Source organism: Plectropomus leopardus, chromosome 3 (assembly GCF_026936395.1).
Source record: "Plectropomus leopardus strain MGB_pleo_1.0 chromosome 3, ASM2693639v1, whole genome shotgun sequence".
Lineage (NCBI taxonomy): Eukaryota > Metazoa > Chordata > Actinopteri > Perciformes > Serranidae > Plectropomus > Plectropomus leopardus.
This window is the reverse complement of record NC_142178.1, coordinates 22,032,231-22,056,567: the sequence shown is the minus strand read 5'-3', so window position 1 is coordinate 22,056,567 and position 24,337 is coordinate 22,032,231. Positions and strand designations below refer to the sequence as shown.

The window sequence follows — 24,337 nt, the reverse complement described above, 5'->3', positions numbered from 1 at the left end:
AACCAAACTATTCTTATTTTAAGGTGATTATTCACTAAAGAAAACATAGTTTTTATATTATATTACACTGCACTACATACTTTAACTGAACAAATGGGCTGAAATGCTTAGTTCACCCTAATACAAAAGTCAAATGGCATTTTATAAGTCGCATACTATTTAGCCACTTTATATGCCAGTGTTTTCATACATTGAGATACCTGTTTCTGCAATTTTTGCTTTCACCCAAAACACAAGTGGATTTAGATTTCCTCTGTATTTCATAGAATCTGTTCATTCACTGTCAAATATTTTCTTCAAAAAAAATTAGTTCACAGACAGATCTCTTAAATATACTGGATATTAGTGTTTATGTGTCAGTGTTTTGAGCACCATAAACCACTTCATTCAGCTCCACTGTCACTGAGTGAAAGCAAAAATCTCAGGAACAGAAAACTCAAAACATTGGCATAATAGTCTAGATAGCAAGTAACTTAAAAAATACTGTATGTCTGAAAATCTGCATTGCTAGATAACCTTGAAATGAGGAGATACTTTTTTGTTTTATTTCTGGAGAATTAATCCCCAGTGAGATTGACCAGCATCGTCCACAGCTGACTGATATCTGGATAATATCCAGCCTGATCGCAGCTTCTGGATCTCTGCTCACTTCTCAAATCTTTTCAATGATGATTCAATTATTTAATTCGAAGTGATTCAATTGGGTGAGTTTGAGGACTGTTTCTCATTTTATTCAAATACCAGAGCTCATCAGATATTTGTTGGTAAGACTGGTGATGTCATATTCCTATAAGTCAGAAAAATAACCAACTGTGGATGATGTGCAGCTCTATAGTAAGTCAACTTATAGAAACAATCAGTCTAAATTCAGCATATTTTTTCCAATCATGGTGGAAATAAAGTATATATGTATATATATGTATATGTATATATGTATATATATATATATATATATATATATGTGTGTTCCCTTAAACTCCCACCAGCTTTCATGCTGACTGGAAATGAAGTTGGTGGGCCATGTACGTAATTTGCGGTGGTTAACGCTAAATAGCAACTCATAATATGTATGAATGAGTAACAACAGCAACAAAATGAAATGTCAATTTTGTCAGATTATCAGACTTGGTAATGATGAATATGAATGATTTGAGCATGGTATGTGAAAAACAGAGGTCCAAGCACTCACGTCCATCACGTGTTTCCACACTGCTGTAAACACAGCGTCCTTTCAGCCTTGAAACAACACGATTGAGCCTGTCAGCGACAATGACCACCAGCAGATATAATAATCTGAGGGATCACATTTCTGCAATCAGCCAGCTTCCTCCCATTGATTGCGCTACGGGAGCATCATCGGACCATTTCAATTTTGTGAATGCCCTCTGGGTGCAGCAGACCATACTAATTCGGTCTCCCACTCAGTGGAGAAGAAGATTTAAACTGTGCATGTTAATATCACAGAGAGAGCTGTATCTGCTCTAAGATGTGTCAGGATAACATCTGTCTTTTACTTTCTGCGCAGCAGACTGTATTTCTGCTCAGCAGCTGTCTCACCTGCATATGTCCTGAGAAGACGGGGTGATTGATGTTCTTGAGGCTGTGGTTAATCCTGTGGTGGAGTTGCTGGCCTGAAGAACAGATTCAAATTAGCCTTCATGCTGTTTCGCAAGAACAACAAATAACATCAATCAGCTATCACTAGTTTATCAAAAAATCTCAACTCACTTTCTAATGACCACATGATGAAATCAAGATTTATATTGATGATAAAAAAAATACACTGTGTTAGGGGGCACAATTACCCCAAATAACCTGAAAAACATACTAACTTATTATAGCTAGGACTGCACAGTTGATCTAAATATTACCAAGATTTCAATATGGCATCCTATCGCAGGAGTAAAATTGATTATAAATGAAGAGTTATGTTGCTACAGAGGTGCTCCAGCCTACAAATCACAATTCCAGATGTAAGGGAACATGCTTGTTTGGTACAGACCCCAGCAAAAATCAAATCATCATCATTTTTTTATTTTTAGTGAAAATATAATGCAAAAATAACCATTTTAATGAAAACTGTGTCTCATATCGCATTTGCGATATCTGTCAAAATAATCATTATCTGATTTTTTTTGCATATTGTGCAGCCATAATTACAGCCTTATTGAGTATTGCTAACATATTAACATCCAGTCGAGAGAAGAGACACCAGCACTTTGATTAATTCTGTTCACGCGTCGCTGTCTTTTTGGCTCTGGTTTGGCTTCCACCACCTTCTGAGAAATGTATCTGAATCTTTAGATTCTGGAAGTTAGAGACCTTTTTCTTAAGCTAGTGGTTAACTTTGTCCTGATTTATTTTTTTTTCTTTGGTTTATCTTTTTTGCAAAACAATTTGCTAAAAGAGACTAAAAAGGCTCAGGTGATGATTCTCAGAGGGTTTATTACTATGTGCAACCACACACTGTCATTTTGTTCATAGTTCATTTAAAAAAAATCAATTAGGGGAGCTTAAAGCATCATTTAGTGTGTCATGACTTGTGAAACAGTTTGTGTATTGATATTACTTCAGCATTTGCACATTCACACAGATCAGATTGGAGTAAACAATGGTATCAAACACTGTGAGTTGTGACCCTAATATCAGCCCTTTATTACGCACTCTCATATTCAGCCGTTACCTTGGAGATGTTGCTCGATCGACTCCCTGAGCGCCCGGGGGCCTTCCTCCCCTGCAGGGAGAAGGAGAGACGGAAAATCATTGGAGACCACAGAGAAGTATGTGATGCTTTATTGGCACGTGGCAGTGCAGCCTGGGGTGTTTAAACCAGTGATTTGTCTGGCACAAAACACTGGGTATAATATTAGTAACATATTAAAACAATATTTCACTGCACTCACATAGAGCACAGGAGCTGAGGGCTCATTCATCTCACCATAACACTTCAGTATGATCTGCTGTAGATTATTGTCATCATGAAAAAATGCGCAGATTAGTACACTGGCAAACTGATTAATAATTTATTTTTCAGTGGCAAGTTCTGGAAGCTGATGTCTTCAAATGTCCTGTTGTGTAAAATATCTGATTAAAATATTATAAAACACAAAGTCAGAAAATCTTCACATCTGAGGAGCTTTAAACCAGAAAACATTTCCCAAAAAAAACCAAAAAAGAACAAAAAAAAGGTAAAAATCAGTTGATCGGTTATCAACATTCTTGGATTTCAACTTTTTACTGATTCTTTCAGCTCTAACCTGCTGCCAGTTTCATTTAGCTAAAAGACTTCCACATCAGAAATCGTACAAGTCACTGTTAACATTTTCAACGAGATTTCCAATTGTATGTTCTCTACAAAGCTCCCTTAAAATAAGTGGGTCCACTCCCAAAAGGTAGAATGTGTAAGATACAGGCAAAATTGTAGTTTCAAACAAGTTAATCACAATGCAGTCAAGGTCCCTAATTAACAAGTTAATTTTTTTCCAATCGTGTTAATCACTGGCCAACACACCATGCTGAGTTTTGAAGCTAGAGTGACAATACTAGTACCATATAACTCATATGTTTACATTTTATTCCAGCCTAAAGTTACGCATTGAGTGATTGGCTGTCAGCAAGGCGTCATTACAGTCTTTAAGTGCATATCAAAAAAAGTGCCATGTAGAATGTATAAACATAGATGTCTAGAAACATCCAATGTGAACAAATGACCTGTGTGGGGCTGCTGTGACTAGCCCCGGGCCTTCGGTCATTTTCGACCAGACCAGATTTGGTGATTGTTGGAAAAGTCTAAAGACAAACCAAGAAGCTTGTAGCTTTATTTTGTGTTGTGAGATGTCTTAACAATGCAATCAAGCTAGTCTTAGTTTGGTGAGAGTGAGAAACTTCAGAAGGTTCACAGTTCTGGGGATAAATAACATACGTGAAGAATCGATTTTGAAAGTTTATTTTGTTTATTCAGAGAGCTTTTTCTTGTTAAAGTTAAATGCTGCTCCCCATCAGTTTGGATCATGTGGACGGGCATTAAACATTGAAGTTTTACGTTGTTAGAGGAGCTCAAGATAGACAATTGGACAGGCTAATGCTTTAACTCAACAATAAAAACAAAAACATTATATAATTAAACTAAGCAGCTTTTAACATGACCTGTAGTATTCAGAGTCATTCCACTGGCTGTGTGTTGATTGGTTAAAATCCAGCGTCAGGAATCATGCGTGGTTGGGTGTCCTTGTTATTTCATTCTGACCCGAGCTAAAGCCAGCCAATCCTATTACGCTGCCGTCCTCCTCTAAGTGCTCAAGATGCTGCTCTGCAATGTGTCTCTATTTAAAGCGAACTAAGAGCACTTTTTCTAGGACTTCCTAGAGCGCTGATTGTCCGAACTCAACTGTCAGACCTTGACTCAACCCTCAGACATCTGTGGCCTCATTCACTGTCTGCAGCTTCTTACGCAAGTTTCAGTTACGGTTCTGTGTAGGAGGTACCGAGCACTGACACTGATAAACCAACATGAATGAACAAATATCTTCCCAGGAATCTGAATCATGTTTTTTCCAAGTTATTTTCCAGACACACTCTCAAGCCAGGTCAGCCCACAACCAAGCAAGCCCCTTTTCACAATACATGAACTTTTATATTATCAATTTTAATCATAATAGATTACATTTTCTGGAAAACTATTTGAGAAAGTATTAATGAATAAAATAACCTGACAGAAATGTCTTTTTGTTAGGTGATTCAGGGGAGTAAATACTTGACAAATCTAAGTCGCATTGAGGCAAAATCATATAATAAAAAAAATAAAAAATAAAAACATTATTTTTTAAAAAAGAAAGAAAGAAATGACCTGGAAAAAAGTGCTTAAAGAATTTCTAACAACTGTATAACATCATTTTAAATATGTAAGTATGATAACTATAAATACATTTTTTCCCTGGCTGCACTTTATGGAACAATATACATATATAAAAAACTAAAACACTAAAGACTAAAAAACAAACCTAGTTTAGCTGTATGTTCAAGAGTTAGAGGCTGAGGATTGGTTTCTGCAGGGGTTTGGTAGTTTTTTGGCGCTAACTCACCCAAATCTCTTGGCAGGTGTTTAAACACAAAATGTTGACTTAACACTTACTTTGTTAGAAAAGCTGTGATTAGAAACTACCAGACTGCAACAAGAAATCTGAGATGAAACACTCCTTTCTTCCTGTCCATCTCACATCTATATTTCCTCCATCTCTACTCTCGGTTGGCTTACATCCAGAGCCACACTGGTGATGTTACTGGCAGTCAGGTGCATTCTGGGATTAAATACGTCTTGTCCCAGACAGTGGACACACACCTCCAGCCTTGGCTGTCTTTACCGTGAAAAGGTGCGGGATTCTGTACGAGGTATGTGTGAACATTAGTCCCAGTTCCTCTGAACACTGAACATGCGATGGGGTCAAGCAGGATAACCTGCCAACTGTCTGGTGTTGGAGTGAGTGGGCAGTGGAAAATGAGCTGAAGAATAAAACTGAGTGAAAGTTAAAGAGATGTTTTTGATAGTATATTCACAAGAGGGAAATTTTTAAAATGATCAGCATTTGTTTATGTCTTTCTTCTTTTGTATGCTCAATGTAAAAAAAAAAAGAGGGAACTGCCCATGTAAACCCAAGATGTAAACTGTGTACTTTTGCTGATTTCTCTACATAAAAACAGAATTTTTAAAAACAAATAAAAAGACCCAATACTCCAGTCTCCTATGATATGCAAATCTATCTGCAAGCACAACTACTTTTAATGTGTGGATATATTTCCAAAGCTATTACAAAGAGTGCTCCATAACAACTGTTTACTGTTTAAAGTTTGAGCAACTACAGGTGCACGCTACCGCACGGGATTACTGGTATGTCATATGGAGACGTGAAATCTTTTGGTCATCTGTCCTGAGACGACATCCAGAGGGCTGAAGCTTAAACTCATCCAGGAGTGGATGGTCCATACAGTCCAATATAGCAGTAGCCATTTTAAGGACCTGCCTGTTATAAATGTTCAAGAGCATGGCCTGACTCCTCCCTGACATCTCACCGGCCATGCTGACAAGACTTCCACGTCTTTTCTTATTGGACATGATTAGACTTCCAAACCAAGCAATGATACGAAAAATAAAACAAATTCAATTAAAAATCCACAAAAAAAGATCTTCTTAGAAGAAACATTAAAAGAGTTATTTTTTCTCAGGGAAAAAAGTCTCTTCTGGACCTTTTTGGTAGCAAGTGTTGGAGTATGTAAGTATGTAACCTAAATGTCTGTAACTGAACAATCATTCCAGCTAAAGTGTGATTATAGTGCTAGGATAGGGTAAGATAGAGAACAAGTTTTATGTGACATGAGCCCTTAAGGCTCTGTCCAAGCAAGGCTAGAATTGTTATGTAACTGCAAGAATGCCGAAGTAAGAGTGCTGAAACTGGCGTTAGAAGAACTGAAATGCTACTGTATTAGTCATTTAGGAGTGTCATGTGAAGGTCACCCGTATGCAGAGAAAAAAAAAGAGGAAGTATTTAATGTGCATGTGAGACAAGAAAGGTGTGGGTGTCTGGTCTCTGTGATTGTGTTTGACAGGACTTGCAGGAATGAAAAACAGCTCCTAATAAGGCGCTGTGTCATGGGGGGTACAGCAGAATGATCGGTGTTGACCAATCCAGAGAAGACCCCGCGCCCTTGAGAAGAGCCAGATAATGAGGGGATCCAATCAGAGGGAGACAACACCTCCATGCAGATTTCCTCATTGCAAATAGTATAAAATACTGGATCAGGGAAAGACAGGTTGTCAGAATGCAGGCTGACTCGCTGATGTTATCAGCTAGGGAGAGGCATTTCTGATCCAGAGCTCTGTAACTGCTCACTGCTTGCTTGAAAAGATTCACTAAAAGGTTTGAACTCAAAATTCCAAATTCTGTGTGGACATTCAGTTATTTACTGTTTACTGAGTTGCTTTTAAGAATTCTGAACATAGCGCTCACCCTGGGAGGGTGAGAGTTTTTCTACTTGCAGCAACCGAGAGAGAAACTCCTTCACAAGTGAACTGAAATTTAAAATTACTCTAATAGTATCTACTGAGTTTTAAGATGTATAGCATTTTCCCGCCAGGGCCAAATGCCCTATCTCAAGATATTGAAAAAATGATTTGTGTATCTGCCCCATCATTTGGATCTGCTTTAAAATAAAACGGGTTCTTCATTGGCCCATGCTACACCCTTTCACCAAGTTTTACGAAAATCAGGCCATAAGTTTTTCCCAATGACTGTATTTGTAATAGACCAAGCTACTGTGAAGTCACCCATTGATTTGTGAACTGTCAAGTCAACTCTTTTCCTCAAGTTTGGCATTTAGTTTGTCGCCATCTTGGTGTTTTGGAGCCAGATTTGACCATATTTGGACAAGAGGCTGGTGCTGTCGAAAAAGCGAAGGGTGGATCAAGGACACTATCGATGGAGAGCCTGTCACTCAATCGCACCCCTTAAATATGTGTAACTTTGGGCCTTAATAAAATTTAAATGAAAGGGGTTGTAAAAAAAAAAGAAAAAAAGATTTGCTCCTTGTACAGTGGAAACCAGTGTAAAAGTGTTTAGTTTTTTTTTTTGTACCAGGCTGTAAGCATGTTTACTTCTGCTGTAAAGTTGGGTATTTTAACATGGGGGTCTATGGGAATTTACTCTGTTTTAGAGGTGGCCTCAAGTGGCCATTAGAGGAACTGCAGTTTTTTGCACTTCTGCATTGGCCTAAGAGGTTGCTGCTTGCTTTTTTCCCGTAACCTTGATGACAAACAGACAAACCAAACCGAAAACATAAGCACAAGTGGGAAAGATACTTAAATTTCCAAAAAAGCCCAAGTAAGTAACTGAAACATTGTATAACTGTTCTTTTTCAGCCAATATTGCTCAAACATGAATGGGGACTATTTTCAGCTGTGAATAAACATTACTGCAGCAGGCCGGTGTAATGTGGAACTGACTCAAAATAAACAGCAGAGTCCATGTTAGTCTCACAGAGATGGAATAAGTCATTCTCGCTTTGGATGCAGTGGAGGACTATGGCTCAGACGAATAAGATACACAAGGCTTTGGCCACACAGATAATAATTGTAGGATGAAGTCATTGTTTTGATCTTTCAATGGGAATTATTGAGTATTATAATATTCAACGACAATATATAACAGCTCGGATGACCTTGATGCAAACCCTCAGTCTCTAATACATGCCTACTAACATGTAATTCATGTCAGAGCAAGTGTTGGTATTTACATTTAGTATATACAGTATAATGTAGCAGCATCACGGTTATAAGCCACATGCGTCTTAAAGTTCAAAGTTGACGATTGTAACATCTCATGTGGGAGGCCTTTTTATATTTTTTTTATACTTGACATACAAAAAGCAAAACAGAGCTTGCCTGCACCAACTATCAACCCACACACAGACACAGTTGTGGGCACACTCTGTGCAAATCAGTGAAATAAATAAGAGAGACACAAGTACAAGGCTACATCATCTAAGCTGATCAAGGGATTTGCTGATAACCAGGTTTAAATCAGTAGTCCTGCGTGGAGTCAAACACTCTGCAGCCTCCTCTGGGTGTTACATGGACACATGCACTGGGCACAGGGCACATGTTTGCACTCTTTCATAGTTTAACTGGTATTCATTATGACTCGTGAAACAGTAATACACACATTTCTCCTCCAAATGCCTATAATGTAGTTTAAAAAAAGATCAAATTAAAATAAATAGCTTTTATTTGCAATGGTTGTGTGTGTCTGCTCTCAAGGTGTAGCAAAATGTTGCAAAGATTTTTCAACATTCTGAATTTGCATTTCACAACAACCTAAATTAAGTCTAAGCAATAAATCTGAAACAAAATAATGCAACCAAGAGTGCTGTTTCCATACCCTTGAAAACTGAAATCCCCGAGTAGTCCTTTAAAGTCTTTCAGGTGGAGACAGTTGTGTGTTTTAAAGTTTATTTATTTTTTAACCAAACTTCATTCTAATTTGGAGTAACGGACATCATGAGAGCACGGACCAAATTAAAGAACACTGTTGAGGATACAGATGTTTGTGCTACTTCATCACTTTAGTGCACTCAGCATTCATACAAAGCTCTTGATGTCAAAACCCTGAGTGTAGGCTGCGTAAAAACACTGCATCCACAGCTAAGCTGTCAGAAAATAGAACAAACAATAAACAAACACGATCAGGACTACAAGAACAATGAAAATGTGTCGCCTTTTTCCCCATAAAAAAGACTTAAAAACAATATTTAACAATTTCTAGAAATGCAATCGCTTGATTTCTGTTTTAGTACATAATAAGATGGGATCAATTCCCTCTTTGCATTCAGAAGAGAGATCTGGTCTTACTGGTGTTTAACATGGCTTAGCACAAAGACTGAAAGCAGCTAGAGGCAGAGAGCTTGTTAGCTCGTAAGCTAGTCACATATACTTAAAAGGAGTCTCTTTGATATGTGCAAATCTACAAAAGCATGAAAAATCGCCAACTGTCACACGTGGGCTTCTAAAAAACATGTTAATATGACAATTTGAGTTGGTAATGAATGTATGTTTGACAGAGCTAAGATAGCCGTTTCCCTCTGCTTCCAGCCTTTGTTTCAGGCTGAGCTAAACACAACGGGACCAATTTTCTAAACACAGAGTCGTTAAAGTAGCGTCAATCTTCTCATCTAACTCTTGGTAAGAACACGAGCAACTGACAAGAGTATTCCTTTGGGGGGGACAAAGCCAACAAAGTCCGTTCAAACAGATCTACTGTGCGTGCAGCATCTGTACAGCTGTTGCATGCATATCATCATCATCACACTCATATTTCCAACTCTTTGGCTCACATCCATCAGACACAGATAGGGTACAGAAATGTTTAAAAAGGCAAGTGATCTATTCCTGGCTTTTCAGTCTTTAAATCCTAAAATGCACCTAGAGTTGTACACTGGTTACATCTTAGTTACCCATACAATTTCATGCATTGAAGGATTTTACACATCACTACAAGCAAAGAACACGTCGTATAATATCCAAAGTATCCTGAAATAAAAGCCTGTTGACCCTAAGTCCCAACAAAGAACTGCAAACGTTGCAAGAAGAGTTAACTACACACAAGATGACCGTAAAACACGCTGCTCCTTCCTGCTGTTCCTGCTTGTATAAACTTCAACCCACTGTTTAGCGATAAGAAAATGTTACCTCAGAGACAACATCATACTGTCACCTACCTGAGCCTCTGCTCCTCTGCCGACACTCTGATGCACAGCAGAGACTTTGGTGAGTCTATGTGTGGACATGTGCATGTTTCTGCAGAGGGGATTAAGCGATGTAGCGTGGACTGAGGGCTATATTTTGGTTCTGTACTCTGGCTCGAGCTCAAAAAACACCTACAGCCACATTTAGACAGCCAAACCATAAAGCTGTAGCTGCACCGTTTATATTTGGCCACAACATGTTTTACAGAACACTAAAGTATTTCTCTATAATATGAAATATTTGTTAGTTCAATAAGCAAAATAAGAAAAATATATCAATATGTTTTTGATACTCAAAAACTCAGATAATCTACTTCATCAGGGCTGTGTTGCTGTGTTTGTCTCTGTGGTAAGATAACCAAACAGCCCAATAAGTGTCATCACACTCTGACTTTTGTTGTCTCGTCCTGATTGGTCCAGGGAAAAATGTGACATCACCTTCAACCAACACAACTTTGCCCATCTCAAACCAAATAGAAAACTCCCTTGTGTAACAAAATACAAATAATGAAACAGTCAATATTGCACTACCTGTGGCAGACATACATCTATAATTCTATATCGAAGATTTTATCACTACAGTAAAAAACCTTTCAAGGTAGAAACCATAGGATTTAAAATATGAAAATGCATCCATGTAGTACACATGAGTCTGTGTATGAGAGATGGGACTGACAGATATCTGTTTTTGATAGTAACATACTGCTATGTTTTCTTAATATTCAATAGAACCCTAACAGCTTTGAGATATAGTTCAAGTAGACATTTAAAGGACTTCATCAGTGTGTTTGAAAGTAAGCACCTTCAACTTATTTTTTCTGTAGGTTGCAACAGCTGATGAGTTTCATCCCTCACTGTACAGTAAGAAAGTCAATAACCATTCAACCGTATAATTGTAACAATCTAACCTCATGAAAAGTCAATGCGGACGTGGTGGTCACCGTGAGGGATTACAGAAATTTCAAAAGTATGTGAAGTGATTTTTGTATTTTATGGATATGAATGGAAACCAATGGATGCCAGGCAAAATTTTAAAATGATTTAAAGGTCCAGTGTGTAGGATTTAGTGGTATCTAGCAGTGAGGTTGCAGATCTGAAATTTCTCCTGAAATAAAACTGCATTATTTGCTTTCAGCTTGTATTTATGGGTGTATTATTGCTTTCATGGTTCAAAACTTTAAAATCAAATTATAATTTACACTTTGACATGACATGACTGACATGAAGTTGATTAAAACTTCAATAATTAAAACTTATAATAATCATGTTAAGATTATTATAAGTATCCTATCCTCACCCTACAAATCTACAAAATAATATATAATATTATTTCGGGGGGTTGGACAGTTGTTGACAGAGGTGTAACAAAAACGGTGCTGCTGCACAGGAAGTTTTCATGTTAAACATTCAGTCTGTGGGCATCCTCATGGCCTAACAGTCTAAATGTGAACCATGTAGACACCACATCCTATTTTGGATTCATGCCGAGGGCCCTTGTTGAAAGTCATAATCCCTGCACCTCCTTATATTTTAATGTTCATTTTCATTTTTAACTGTCCAATAAAGGCACAAGAAAAAAACAGACATGGAGCCTGCAGTAAAGACGAAAGGTCTGACAATTGTGTTCACTCTCTTGTTAAAGGCAACTGCCTTGAAAAATGATGGATTTTCTATACATTAATACTGAGAGGCCTTCACTGTATGTATGCAGGTGTACTCACTAAATATAAATGTCTCCTCAAAATGGTTCCTCTTTATCTGTGCACATTAATGTATAGAAACTAATACCACCTGTGCTCTCATGATGTCTGTTTTTCCAAATGAGGTTGAAGTTTGGGAAAAAAAAGACAAAAAGAGAACATGTTCCACATGAGGTCCTTCACAGGATGACTAAGAGAGTTCAGTTTTAAAGGATCTAGTAACAGAATTTTTGATTTCAAAATTTTGCACCAGATTTATTGCTTTCACTTAATTTAGATTGGACTGAACACTAAAAAAACTCTTAATTGAAACTTCTGTATTCTGTAAGGTTGGAGCGGCACTGACAGTTTTAGGAAGTTTCAGTTAAAGTCACAAATTACAATTTGTCTTTCAAAAAGCCAGCAATCGAACAGTTAAGGCTTTGTCAGATCTTATGTCTACTGCAGGGCAATGAATAAAATAAATTTGAATATTGTGCCAAATATGAGGAAGTGTAACCATTTTACATGACAGAAGTCAATGACTCTTTAAGTTCCTGATTCTGTCTTAACAAGTAGATTTGTGGTGAAGCTGTTAATGAGTGCATGAGAAAACATTCATGTTTGTGTGTGTGAAACAGAAAGACCAAATAAACTAACTCAGTTTGTAAGTTTGTAAACGATAAAGTTCTCATAAGAAAACAACTCTGTAGTTCATGTATGACCATGATGACCTCAGTTCTCTTCACAAATAAATCCTAAACTCTCTCCACTTCAAATGCTTCCTGCTGTTAAAGAAAAACACTTTATAGGCTTTCGCATGTGATGTAACATAAGGGGAGCAAAGTGAAGCGAAGTGGCGTGACGTGCCGTAACGGGCCGTGACGTGACGCCAGTGTGTCCATGATGTTCCATGGTGTTCTATGATGTGACGTGATGTTAGGCTCGATAGAAGAAGCAGCACAAAGCATCAAACCCCAAGTGAGGGAACAGTGATAAAAGGCTGCTGAGTGCATACATGTAATGTATGAGTGACAGACTGAGTGAGTGAGCTGAAGTGACTGTCAGATGAAACTGGAGGCGGACGGACGCACACACACACACACACACACACACACACACACACACACACACACACACACACATATGCGCGCGTGCATACACACGCGTGCATGCATGCCTTCATATGCAACCTCAGTCATCAAAGGACCAATCACTGATTTCCACTTTCTGACAACACAAATCTGGAATCTTAAATCTGTGTAATCTGGCCAACTTTACACTAGTTTTACCTAATCGAGCTATTGAGCATTTTCTGGCACCTCATAGGTTCAAGAAGAGAGTTAAAAAGTCAGAAACTCACCTCAGTCTTGTCTTTGGAGCGAGCAGCACTCTTGCCGTTGCTGGCAGTCTCCCTGGCAGGAACCACAGTTATCTGTTGTATTGGCATGCTGCTGTTTCCAGGCAACGCTCCGGTGTTACTTCCACAGCATTCCCAGCACGCCGCGCCTTCCTGTCCTCCGATCCGTGATTCTGCGTGTGATCCGCTGTCCCATCCACAAGCTGTTTTCTGGGAAAGGGGACTGTGCTCCCGGATCGCCCTCCTCTATCAGTCCAATCCGGATCATCAAGAGGAGCAGAGATGGAACGGGATCAGGTCACCGTGGCAACAGGAAGACAGCTCTGGAGATGGTGGGGTGTGAGGTCGTCATGACGACTGGGAAACTACTCAACAGCGCGCACCACCTCCTCCTCCTTTTCCTCCTCCTCCTTCTCCCCCTCGTCTGCCCTCCTGCTGAGAGAGAGAGACGGAGCGAGGAAGAGTTCAGATTGACCCCAGCAGTAAACAAGGAGGCAGGGAAAATGTGTGTTGTAGCGACGTGTGTGCGTGCATCCGTGTGTGTCTGTGTGTGTCTTCCTCGGAGGGGTGGAGCCAGGATTTTGTCGTGCCTGCTGGGTAATAAGCATACGGTCCACGAGGATTAGGGCTTAGACTAACCTCAATCTCCTCCTCTGACCAGTGGTGCTGCTAATAAGCTTACACAACTTGTGCACATGGACAGCAGACACACACACACACACACACACACACACACACACACACACACACACACACACACACACACACACACACACACACACACACACACACACACTGATTGTTCAAACAATGCGTTAATAGATGTTAAGTCGCCTCAGTTTCTTCTGTGATATTGGAAGAATAAAGGCACATTAGCCATCTGACTGGCCCGGAGTGAAAAACCTTTACAACCATGTCGATGTCCTTTGCGAATGATTGAGTATCTGTGTGTGTGTGTTGGCAGTGGTGAGGAAGTAATCCTGTTTTAAATTATCTCAGGTCATGGGGATTATGGTTGATATAACTGGAAAATGAGTGACTTACAGTGATCACTGACCGAGGTGAAGAGGGAAACAAACTACAGAGAGTGTCTGTCCACTTCAGTTCACTGTACAGTAGTTCTCTTAAATTACCGTAAAACTTCAATCAGTACCCCCGGCTGTTTTTTGGTTAAATCTATGAACTCAACAGGCTTATATTTTGGACAGGCATCCATGTCGAACAGGCTTTAATTCCTTTCACACAAAACTTGGTCAGCATGGATGGAAAATTATTCATTTAACCCTGGTTTTATTTATTCAAAAACATGGAAAGAAAGTGAGCAATGATAAAGAAATGACCCAGCTAGAAATCTGTGAAAAGTACTAGAAAATAAATTAAATTTAGGGGGGAAAAAAGTAAAACAAACAAACCAAAACAAAGCAACATGGCCTGAAAAAAATAATGCTTAAGAAAATATAATAATTCTGTACACTAATTTTAAATGTAAAATTATAAATGTAGTCAACTGTTTCGTTCTTCTCTAGCTCCTTTAAAAATAGTCCTCTACATCTACCAATCTCTTTCTTGCATCTTTCTTGTTTACTATGCCAATAATATCATCTTTGGTGCTCGCGGTTTCAGTAAAATTAGCTGAATGACTAATCCTAACATTAAAGAGGGTGGCACTGACATGAAGACTTCAAGGGGTTGCAGAAAACGACTGTAAATGAAATCAAAATCAATCAAATATATATATGTATTTGCATGGAAAAGCTCCCAAATTAAGATATTTTAAATAATTAAAAAAAATACATTATTGTGGCATTAGTGAAGCATAATTAAGCATAATTAAATAGATCTGTTTATTCCGAAATCGTAAGACATTTCTAATTAGCCCATTTTTTAGCCTAAAATTCGACCATAACATGGGAAGTGGAGTTTCACAGTGCTTTTCTAGTCGCTGGACCACTTACTAGATTACCCACTCTCACATTCACCAATTTACAAACACATTCAACACCATCAGTTTTTTCATTCTCCTTTTTCTATTTTGATTGATTTTCACCTGTGCTTTGTTTGAACTGAATGTATATTGACCCCTGTCTCCACTCTGTCCAGTTGTGTTTCACTTTTCCAGACTGCTCGATTCACTGACAAATAACCACCACCGACAATCTGACGATGAACTCTGCTTGATCATTCATGTGTTGAATGAATTTCACAACAGAGGAGCCAAGAAGCTGATATAATATTTAACTCCATTACACTTTTATTCTCTGATTATTTAGCAGGGTAAGTTTAATATTTGCATAGAAAACAGCAGCAGTGGTGGTGGACCTCTTTTCATCAACCACTGCTAAGAGGAGAAGCTGTCAAACATGTGCCCCAGATATGTTTGTACCCACATCCTTTCCTCCATGCCCACGCACACACATACACATCACTGCATTACTGTTAAATCACATTAAAAATTAGGAAGTCAGAATGCACTTTGTGGCCTGCAATTGTATTTTTAAACTGAGCACTGTTCCATCAACGCTTCCATCACATGAAGCACTGCAAAGCTACAACTCATTTGAACATGCATCCAGAGAAGGTGTGTTGGCTAAGAAAATTGATAGGAGATTTGTTCTATAGCAAAATAAAAGCTATTGTACCACATCACAAGGTTTCCAGCAAAAAAAACCCACAAAACTGCTCAAGCTCTATCTTCTGCAGACAGTTTCAGTTTCACAAAGTACAAATGTGGTCACGAACATTTTCTCACACTAAATTCACGTAAAGCTCCACCTGTGAACAATCAGAAATCTTAAAATCAATACATTCATGCATTTTACATGGAGCGCTTCTGCTGCTGAAAACACTAACACACAGCCACACTCACAGGCACAGGGCCCATTAATAATTAGGGTTCATATGATCTCACTTGAACTTGAGAGGGGAGGTGATAGTACGCTCTTCACAGCTCTCACAAGTGATTGACAAAGAGATAGAGGGAGTGTGTGTGTGTGTTTCAGGAAGCTGATGTGTGATGGTCAACATAGACATGCTCCAGTGACGCACTCTGGGTAAGTGTTTAATCCTAATTTTAATTCAGTGTATTGGGAGTGGGATGTCACCTGGATCACAGGAGATTTAACAGATGAAATGTTCACAGCTGTGGCGGCAAGGTCTAGATGGCATCTCCATTTACCGAGCTGGAGGTGCTGACGATCATGTTCTCTCTCCTGGTATTTGCCCTCTTCACATTTACTGGGATGCTCAATGAGGAGTGTGCACACTCGAATGGTACGACTGCAAACACACACAAATTTCACAAATGTTTGACTTTGTCCATTTAGTCATTTTACAGACTGTTATTTACAAAAAATGGAAAACTTTTACACGGGGCTCTTCTGCAGGGATGGGAAAAACCTGAAACCCTGTACATGCAGTTTCCAGTTTAGTTGCTCCATTAGTGGGTTTACGAACATGACAGTGTTGTATTGCTTATTACTAATGCAATCTGAGTGTATTCAGCACAATTGTAAGCTGCCTTTAAAACTGCCAGAATGTGACATAATAACAAATGCCGTTTCATTCAGTTTGCATAAATTAAAGCAGTTTAAGCTCGGTAAACTGTAAATTGACCCAACTCTTATTTTTATAAGGTTAACCTGGTCAAAACTAATGCAGTCCAATACAGAAGCGCTGCAATTAATCCTGGAACTTTTCATAAAATTATATTTGTTTTGTTTCTGTTACATCTATTTCAGAGAGGTTTTGATTCAACTTCGTGATCATTTTCAAGGTAGTTTGCACACTGTGTCCACCCTGATTAATAAAAACATGGTGAAGAAAAGTCAGTACAGTGAAATAAAAAAACAGCCTGCAGGGCATTTATTTTATACTGCATTAGTTTTAGTAAGGTTTACCAGTAAACTAGTATTGGAGTATACAGTACCTACCAAAAATATTTTTATGCAAAAACAATAAACTCATCCACTAATGTCGTGACAGCCCTTCAAGATACAGCCTAAAAATGTATAGTAAAATTAATTCAAAATCTATCTGAAACAGTGGCTTGTTTCTTAAATATATTCTATCATTGTCACTCTTTTTACATGTCGACTCAAAACTCAACATAACACAATATAAGATCTTTTATCTTTTCCAAAAAACTTGATGGTACTTGTTAAGCACTCTTTTTCTATTTATCAGCCGAATGAAAAACTATTAACTACTAACACATGATGTCTTACTAACACATCCCAGTGCCCAACAGGATGAGTTCTGGATCAAATAAATATCAAGCAAAGCTGAAACAAATGGTTTTGCACACCTAGTATCTCCTGTCAGGAGGATTTTACATTTTGAGCACCAGGTTATTTGTGAGATTGATGTGTTGATCTATTTGTTTTAACTCTGGTCATCAGCCCCTATAATTTCATTTTTGCTAAAAGTTCCCATCATAAATTTTTTCCAAATGACTCCTTTAAAGTCAAATTATGCTATTTTTTCCCGTGGCTCTTTTTATTTATTTTTTTCTTCATGGTACCCTGAGATGTCTTACCGCAATGTGCTTCTGACTTCAATTATATGTTGTGGTGTGTCTTCTAATATTTTGTCTGGTTGAGTTTCATCAATGAGAGCAGACTGATTATTATTACTCTCTGTGTAGTGCAATATGAATTTCAAGAGCACCACAAACTGGCGCTGTCGAAATGACAATACAGTTGAATCAGTATCATTCAAAAACAATAACAACAAAACCTCAACATATTAATCTTTATGAATGTTTGAACTATTGCAGAGTTGTTGAATAAGAGAGGCTTAGTTTTTTTGCTAAATGTAGGTTTACCTAATAAACTGGTAACTGAGTGCATACAGTTTTATATACACATTGTATATACTAAATGTCTCTTTAAAATAATAGCAATATCCAGTAATGCAATAAACATAAAGAAAACTATGGATTTCTAAAATAACGCATAATTAAATTTCAATTTCTCTGACACACTGGCAATAAAAAAACTGCCATCATCAGCTTCACAAATGTCTCATTTCAGGGTTCTAATAAGTTTACTGTCAATGCTTTTGAAATTAATATTCCTAAAACCCACTTTAAAAAAGAAATTGTAAAAATGACACTTTTTGGGTATTTTAATCTTAAATCTGTGATACGAGAGGTAGGGAGGGGAAAAAACAGTAGAATCAGTGCATATGTAATGTATCACAACAACTTATTTACCATGACACCTTTAACAACATTTTTTACAACATCAAGTTTCTGTTGCATTATCATGAAAGTAAAAAATCATTTTTATTTCTTGGCCCTGTAATATGTTGTATTTGTTATGAATGTGCTGTTCAATAATAAGTGCAAGTCAGTCGCTGTTGCCGGCACGAAGGCAGAATAATCTCGAGCTCAAGAATCCATTTGGCAGCATTTACTGGAACTTTTCACTGCATTTCCCATTAGATCAGAATTATTTTACAGACATTTCAATACACTGTATACAATATTTTTTTCAATTTATTTCAAATTATTATTCTATGCGGATAATAACAGTCCAAATAGGTGCTAATCGAGTTGATCAGTAATCAACTTCTTTTCTGATGAAAAAAATCTCTCAAAACCACAGGAAGTGACAACTTTTGTATTTTTATCCATCAGAGACAAACACGCAGCTACACAGTGAGGAGCTGATCGTCTGACTCCAGATGACTGAGAATAAAAAACCTCAGAGGACAACAGCCTGTTTAGGGCCTCATGAGGACATTCAGCCAAAGACATGTGTGTATGTGTGTGTGTGTGTGTGTTATCAGTTAGCAGAATAAAGTCTACATGGTGACCTTTGAACATGTGTGCTTGTGTACTTTGTTAAAGGATCCTGTATTACCTGCCTCCAGGATGAGGCACAAAGGAGTGGCCTGTACGTTACACTGTTAAAAAGAAAAAAGTCAATAAACAAACGGCGGCTTCAACAAACTGTTCAAAGACAGTATCTCACGGCCGCTTTCTTTCTACTCTGCGAGTGTGTGCCTGTGAAGGCACACAGAAGCGCTTATTTACTTTGATCTTCAGATCTGAAAATAGCTGCTGTGATTCTTCCTACTGGTAAGTCTCAAAACCCTGTGCATACTTTTTCTTGTGATATCTCGCTGTTGGATTTGCTCAACAAGAAATATGCGTCAGATAAAGATCATCTCTGACTGAAGTCTACAGCTCCAGAGAGGCTTTTTCAAGATCTAGGTCAGAAACAAAAGGTGTGCTGCAAAGATTAGAGTGAGATCTCAAATTATGCTGCAGGAATGCAGCGTCTGAATTGTTCCTGTCAGGGATCAAAGGGTGGAGCCTGTGTGAATAAGCAGCTCTACGGCAGCATGAAAAGTGTTTGAATCGCAGGACATTGTGATTCATTCAGCCTCTCAGGGACAACAGAGAATGAGGTGGTGTAGCGTCAATGATACATGCTAATGAACTGATTAATGCCTCTTTATAACTTTAATGAAGCTCCTAACTATGAGATATGTTCATGCAGAGATTCATAGCCACCATGGTTATCATTAAGAACGGAAAAAAATTAGCTAAAATTAGACAGCAATGGGATTTTGGTTAAAGTTGGATATAGGGTTTAATAAAAAAGTGTGTGTTCCTGAGACTCTGCTTAATATAGAAATTTAATTCACAGAAGTAAAAAAAAAATTCTCAACTTTGTTCTTTGATTTCAACACTCACTCTTCTATTTGTATGAGCTCTGCCTCCAGTTACTTTAACTTTGTGATACTTTAAACATAGACTCTGACACTCATGCGATGTGAACTAGACAGATTATTGAAATGCTTTATAATCATTAGTAGAAGATGCTCCCATTAAAAATTTCCATAAAGCTCCATCCAGGCCAGGACAATATTTCTTCTTATTGTTACAAAAGTTACAAAAGTTATGAGTTTTACAGTGAATAGTTTCAGCCCAACATGACAACGTGTACTGTATGTAACCTGAGGAGCATGAGTCATAAACCAACAGCTAACTGACTCAAAAGTCACATTTAAAAAGGCTGTATGGCGCTCTGGTGGATATAGAAGGGTATTGCACCGCATGCTGTGTGTGTGTGTGTGTGTGTGTGTGTGTGTGTGTGTGTGTGTGTGTGTGTGTGTGTGTGTGTGTGTGTGTGTGTGTGTGTGTGCGTTTGTGTGTTTGTGTGTGTGTGTGTGTGTGTGTGTGTGTGTGTGTTGGTAATACAAAACAGTGGCTTTAATTTCAGTATGAGGATAATGTACATTTAAACTGGCAATAGCTTGTGGTTTGGCTACAAACCTGTGATTTGCTTCATCAGATTTGTTTCAGGTCCGGTGTGAAAAATTTAGTGGCATCTAGCAGTGAGACTGCAGACTGAAACCAACTGATTAATTTTAAACCGTGAAAAAGGTGATTTGCGGGTAGTATTTCATCTTAATTATATTTCTGGCATAGGTTCTGGTGGAAAAAAAAGGACATGCAGGACGGATCTCAGGAGTTGGATGATACATATTTTAAAATAAAATTATAATAATAATATAATAATAATAATTTAATTTACTGTTTTTATTATCTGACTGTTGACTTTGTGTGTGTCTGCTCTGTCTTCTGCTTCAGCTGGAATTTAAGCTGCTTTAGTCAGGTGCATTAAATAGGCGTGTTAAATCACATTTCCCGAATTACTTAAATCATTCTGGGACATTTTATACATGTGAATCTCAGATAATATATTTTTACACACTGTGAACCTTCTGCCTAACCAAATTATTCGACCAGCGCATGGCCATTATAGGATTTGTGGTTTTGTGACACAGAAATACTGTGGAAGCGGTCTTAAGAATTGGACCCATACAGGAGATGGCGGTAATATATGGTGACTCTATGGAAGAGGCTCTGCTCCCTATGTAGACATAAACTGTCATCTAAGGAAACAAAAGCGCAATGATTCTTATTTTCAGGCAGCTACACTAACGAAACGTGTGAATGTGCACAGTAAATGATCATATGACACACTGCTACTTTTAAATATTAATATTAATAATGTTATTTGTCCTACTGTATCTCTTGCAGGCATTTTTTCTTTTTTTTTTACAAAAATAACACCACAGTGAGATCACTGCAATTAGCTCTTCAGTTTCTGTGTGCTGTATCTTAATATGAAGATGTTACATAATGTAATAATGGGTTTTGTGCTGGGTAGTTGTGTAGATGGAACTGCCTTTCACTGGCTTTGAGCTGACCTTCATCATCGTTGCCTTCGTCATCTTCTCGCTCTTCGGCTTAGCTTCAGTCTGCATCCAACCAGAGGAAGCACATCCAGGTACACACTCCTCCTCTGCTGTCACACACACACACAAAAACGTCAGCTTTATTAATGCTGCATAATGTACGCTATCTCTGCTCTCTTTCAGAAACAGATGTTTATGAAGCAAAAAAGTCAAAACAGCTCAACAGAAAGCAGAGAGTAATCACCAAGCACGCAGGAAGGAAACCATAAAGTAACGTCAGAGATGTCTGTCTCAATCTGGTGGACTGCACGAATTTCAGCGTTCTGTGAAGTTTCTTACAAATGAACTCTTTTTAATGAAGTAATGTCATTACAGCACATAGTGTCGGGACCATAGCACTTTTACCAATAATAACTGCAACAATAAACTTTTTTTTCACCATGAATGATGCAGTCCCTGAGCCAATCAAAAACGCAACAAATGTGGAAAAAGGTCAGCGTTTGATAACAGAAAACTGAATCCTTACCGCCAGTATTGGTCTTAGCCCTGTCATTATCAATTTATAAAATGAAACCATTTAACTGTTGGATTGTGTTAGAGTCCTCAACAGGATGGACCAGGTAAAAAGGTCGTAAGTACATAAAGCTCCTTCCACCGTATGTTTTTGTTGAAACTTGAGTCTTGTTGGAAACAATCAGAGTGCAGTGGTTATTTGTTTTGGTCCGTATGGCCCACTCGACATCACAACTAAAATCAAACCAATGCTGTTGATCTCAGATAAAAGTTTAGCACCTGCTCTTTAGCCCCATCTGCAGTTTTCATGAAGAATCAAATTAAACATTAAATCCTGCTGAAATAGATCGTGACAGAGTCACAGAGAAATTGAAAAGACAATTTAAGCAGAAGCTTGATGCCTCTCTCGCTGCACTTTATGTATTTGAATCTGCTGATGTGTAAAACAAGAGAGACCTGTGTTTGATTTTAAAAATCAAACACATATTTTCTGGATGGTCACTGGGTCTGTGTGTCCAGAGAAGCCGTCCAGTCTGGGTTAGGATTTAACAAACAAAGTGACTTTTGGCCCCTGGAGCCCTATTGGGGTGACATCCTGGGGGGTTAGAGGCTGCTCCCTGCTGAGTTTGCCCCTTGACCCCTGAGCCCTCCGTCACTCCTCCGCAGTCAGCCGTCTACTTGCCGACGCGGAGGGGAGGAGGCGAAAGGGACTCCTCAGTAGCCCTTTTTCCACTCCCTGTTCAAGGCAGGAATATTGCACCGTAATGCCGCCTCACTGTTCTTTACAAAAGTATGAATGGGACAGAGGGAGGAGGGAGAATCTTGAAGAAAAAACTTTTTCTTCACAGAGTGCAGGAGAAAAAGAAAAAAAAAATCCCCGGCTCATTTGTGTGATGTGTCCTGATGGTCCATGCAGGCAGTGTGTGTATTCAGTGTGTTCATGTGTATATGGGTCCATTGGGGTCTGTATTGGGCAATTGCAGATAAAGGGTCTTAAGAGTAATTAAGATCTGGCTGGCTGCGGCCCTCATTAACACTGACGACCTTCATGGCATGACAACAGACCCGCTATCACTCTAACGATGGATGACAAACTGACCCATCAGATCACAATCAACACTCGTACACACACACACACACACTGGACAACACCCCAAAAATTTCAGGCATCATGACACATAACGTCTTTGCTACTCAGTAGCCCCTTTTACACTCCCTGTGGTGAGAATATTGCACCGTAATGCCGTCTCACTGTTCTTTACATAAAGTATGAACAGGACAGAGTTGTCTCATTATTTTGCCAGCTTTTAAGGTAGTAACACCGCCTCATTGAAGTCTATATAAAAGGGACAGCCAGCAGGACGGGATCATGGGCGGGACGGGTGTAACGTTTTGATGACGTGATATGCGTGCAACCCACTTCCGCTGTAGCAGTTAGCGGCTAACTCTAAGAGGACGGGCAGTGGCCAAGTACAGGACAAGATCAGCCGCCATATAACAGAAGTTATTCCATTATTATCATTTGTAAAGTGCTGCTAACACATCTGTTATACGTCACACTAAGGGCTGACACTGTTGTGTTAAATGTCCTGCTTCTTTTGCTTCCTCCATGCCAGCCTGCTGTCTAAAATAACACACTGCAGCGGCATAATGCCAGCATCATTTGGTTCTGTGTAAAAATACAAAGATGTTGTAAAGAAGGGACTTAGTAGCAGCTGATACAATCATCTCTGAGTAAAAATGGACAATATAAACCATGACAGAAAATATAAGTACTTAGGAAGATGAAACCGGCAAATGTTTGGCATTTTTGCTTGAGAAATAACTCAAATAATTTAAGATTTTTTTGTTGATCAACTAATAGCTGCAGCTCTAATATCAATACATATTGTGAGAGTGCATCTTGATTGTTCTCAGAAAATAAGCTGAGTAGCTGTTTAGGAATTTCCAAGCTGGATAAATAAATCTGTTTTTTGATTAATGAAGTGAATTTAATACCTGAAAAATCAAGTTACTTTTTCACGTCGATGCAATTTTTTTTACAAAATTCCATACCTCTATTATTAGTATTGTTCTGTGGCAGCATATCAAATTATATTAACCCATGGTGTACCGTGGATTCATGTGTGTTGGAATAATTAGAAAAATTAGTTAGAGATTAGGAAAATTAATATCAACGCCTCCTTATATCAGATCAACAACTCAGAAAGTTGGCAAAGTTGATGCCAAAAATATGACGGAAGTAAGTGTTTGATATTAATAAACTTTTCATCAATTCACA

At 38.4% G+C, this 24,337-nt stretch overlaps 1 protein-coding gene and 2 long non-coding RNA genes across 6 annotated transcripts in view; 2 read left to right on the top strand and 1 right to left on the bottom strand.

Annotated features, from left to right (window-relative positions):
* Positions 1-16,569, bottom strand: part of marchf1 (membrane-associated ring finger (C3HC4) 1) — a 26,763-nt gene extending 10,194 nt beyond the window's left edge. Inside the window, exons 1-4 of one of the 4 annotated variants that reach the window (XM_088075881.1) lie at positions 16,431-16,569; positions 13,333-13,761; positions 2,684-2,734; positions 1,558-1,631 (exon numbers count right to left, since the gene is read on the bottom strand). In XM_088075881.1, the coding sequence (XP_087932007.1) occupies positions 1,558-1,631; positions 2,684-2,734; positions 13,333-13,419 (212 nt within the window). In that variant the 5' untranslated portion in view covers positions 13,420-13,761; positions 16,431-16,569. Of the gene's footprint in view, positions 1-1,557; positions 1,632-2,683; positions 2,735-10,263; positions 10,400-13,332; positions 13,765-16,430 lie in introns of those variants that run through there. The other 3 variants (XM_088075880.1, XM_088075884.1, XM_088075882.1) reach the window with 3 other exon arrangements.
* Positions 2,666-6,932, top strand: LOC148189988 (uncharacterized). The gene is made up of 2 exons (XR_015776265.1): positions 2,666-2,780; positions 5,261-6,932. It is a non-coding gene; the product is annotated as an uncharacterized LOC148189988 (long non-coding RNA).
* LOC148189987 (uncharacterized) lies at positions 15,646-24,337 on the top strand. Its single transcript, XR_015776264.1, has 5 exons — positions 15,646-16,379; positions 16,469-16,599; positions 18,968-19,411; positions 21,516-21,635; positions 21,727-24,337. It is a non-coding gene; the product is annotated as an uncharacterized LOC148189987 (long non-coding RNA).